The sequence below is a fragment of the Alosa pseudoharengus genome, unplaced genomic scaffold, assembly GCF_046254945.1.
Source record: "Alosa pseudoharengus isolate Yale_2024_CS ecotype anadromous, Long Island Sound unplaced genomic scaffold, YU_APseudo_1.1 YU_APseudo_1.1_scf_7, whole genome shotgun sequence".
Taxonomy (NCBI): Eukaryota; Metazoa; Chordata; class Actinopteri; order Clupeiformes; family Clupeidae; genus Alosa; species Alosa pseudoharengus.
Genome location: NW_027468859.1, coordinates 582,501 through 585,000, shown reverse-complemented (window position 1 = coordinate 585,000; position 2,500 = coordinate 582,501). Strand labels below are relative to the sequence as shown.

Sequence of the window (2,500 nt, the reverse complement as noted above, 5' to 3'; positions counted from 1 at the left end):
GTATGCTACACTGACCTCATGATGCTGAATCTGGGTCTGGAGTTCCTGGATGTTGCCCGTGGCGACGGGCCGGTCCTGGATGATCCTGTGGGCCTCCTCCACCAGCTTCTGCAGCTGCCTCACTTCCTGCTCACACTGCTCATGCTGAAGCACGGCCTCCTGGGAAATAGCCACACACCAGAGGTGTTACAGGTGTAGACACGCGGTGAGAGAGACAGGTGGGTGTGTGGTGGAGTAAGGGTGTAGGTGTGTGATGGTGTAGGTGTGTGGCGGTGTTAGGGTGTAGGTGTGTGATTGTGTTAGGGTGTAGGTGTGTGGCGGTGTTAGGGTGTAGGTGTGTGATGGTGTTAGGGTGTAGGTGTGTGGTGGGGTGTAGGTGTGTGATGGTGTTAGGGTGTAGGTGTGTGGTGGGGTGAGGGTGTAGGTGTGTGGTGGGGTGTAGGTGTGTGATGGTGTTAGGGTGTAGGTGTGTGGCGGTGTTAGGGTGTAGGTGTGTGATGGTGTTAGGGTGTAGGTGTGTGCTGGGGTAAGGGTGTAGGTGAGGGTGTAGGTGTGTGATGGTGTTAGGGTGTAGGTGTGTGATGGTGTTAGGGTGTGCAGTATGCGTGTGTGATGGTGTTAGGGTGTATGCGTGTGCTAGGGTGTAGGTGTGTGATGGTGTTAGGGTGTATGCGTGTGTTAGGGTGTAGGTGTGTGATGGTGTTAGGGTGTAGGTGTGTGTTAGGGTGTAGGTGTGTGATGGTGTTAGGGTGTGAAGGGTTGAGGTGGTGTAAGGGTTTTGGTGTGGGGTGTTAGGCTGTGGGTGTGGATAGTGTGTGTGTGTAGTGTGTGTAGTGTGTATAGTGTGTGTAGTGTGTGTATAGTGTGTGTAGTGTGTGTGTAGTGTGTGTAGTGTGTACAGTGTGTACAGTGTGTGGAGTGTGTAGTGTGTGTAGTGTGTATAATGTGTATAGTGTGTGTAGTGTGTGTATAGTGTGTATAGTGTGTGTAGTGTGTATAGTGTGTGTAGTGTGTATAGTGTGTATAATGTGTATAGTGTGTATAGTGTGTGTAGTGTGTGTAGTGTGTGTATAGTGTGTGTAGTGTGTGTATAGTGTGTGTATAGTGTGTGTATAGTGTGTATAGTGTGTGTATAGTGTGTGTAGTGTGTGTAGTGTGTGTATAGTGTGTGTAGTGTGTGTATAGTGTGTATAGTGTGTGTATAGTGTGTGTGTATAGTGTGTGTGTACCTGCAGAATGTTGCACTGCTGGATCACTGAGTGCTGTAACTGGCTGCCCTCAGCGTGGAGGCTGTGGGCAGTATGGCAGAGTGGCAGGCTGAGCAATACCTCCTCTGGCAGCCGGAGGGCGCTCTGGTCCTGCTGGAGCTCCTCCACCTGCTGCTTGAAGTCCTCCATCTCACTCAGGAGGTGCTGTAAAGCAGAGTAAAGTGCTGTAAAGCAGAATAATGTGCCATAAAGCAGAGTAAAGTGCTGTAAAGTAAAGTGCTGTAAAGCAGAGTAAAGTGCTGTAAAGTCCTGTAAAGTAGAGTAAAGTGCTGTAAAGCAGAGTAATGTGCTGTCAAGCAGAGTAAAGTGCTGTAAAGCAGAGTAAAGTGCTGTAAAGTGTTGTTAAGCAGAGTAAAGTGCTGTAAAGTGCTGTTAAGCAGAGTAAAGTGCTGTTAAGCAGAGTAATGTGCTGTAAAGTGCTGTAAAGCAGAGTAAAGTGCTGTAAAGTGCTGTTAAGCAGAGTAAAGTGCTGTAATGCAGAGTAAAGTGCATTTACAACAAACAAGAAACAAAAACACAAACAAACCAACAAAGTCTTCAGAGTGACACACCCACAGAAGAAGCAGCTCACGCACATCCAGACCTTCACCAGACCCCCACCAAGCACATCCAGTCTCGGTAACAGATCCTGGTGAGGGTGTTGGCATGTGCGGGTGTTGTATGTTGGCATGTGAGGGTGTTGTATGTTGGCATGTGAGGGTGTTGGCATGTGTGGGTGTTGTATGTTGGCATGTGCCGGTGTTGGCATGTGAGGGTGTTGGCATGTGCCGGTGTTGGCATGTGAGGGTGTTGGCATGTGAGGGTGTTGTATGTTGGCATGTGAGGGTGTTGGCATGTGAGGGTGTTGTATGTTGGCATGTGAGGGTGTTGGCATGTGAGGGTGTTGTATGTTGGCATGTGAGGGTGTTGGTATGTGTTGTATGTTGGCATGTGAGGGTGTTGGCATGTGAGGGTGTTGGCATGTGTTGTATGTTAGCATGTGAGGGTGTTGGCATGTGAGGGTGTAGTATGTTGGCATGTGAGGGTGTTGGCATGTGAGGGTGTTGGTATGTGTTGTATGTTGGCATGTGCTGGTGTTGGCATGTGAGGGTGTTGGCATGTGAGGGTGTTGTATGTTGGCATGTGAGGGTGTTGGTATGTGTTGTACGTTGGCATGTGAGGGTGTTGGCATGTGAGGGTGTTGTATGTTGGCATGTGAGGGTGTTGGCATGTGTTGTATGTTGTACGTACCT

The 2,500-nt window shown here is 49.1% G+C and overlaps 1 protein-coding gene across 1 annotated transcript in view; it reads right to left on the bottom strand.

Annotated features, from left to right (window-relative positions):
- Positions 1–2,500, bottom strand: part of syne1a (spectrin repeat containing, nuclear envelope 1a) — a 153,761-nt gene that overhangs the window by 88,915 nt on the left and 62,346 nt on the right. The window contains exons 34-36 of the mRNA XM_076273134.1: positions 2,499–2,500; positions 1,230–1,412; positions 16–159 (exon numbers count right to left, since the gene is read on the bottom strand). The exon at positions 2,499–2,500 is cut by the window's right edge and continues 121 nt beyond it. Coding sequence (XP_076129249.1) covers positions 16–159; positions 1,230–1,412; positions 2,499–2,500 — 329 coding nt within the window. The remainder of the gene's footprint in view (positions 1–15; positions 160–1,229; positions 1,413–2,498) is intronic.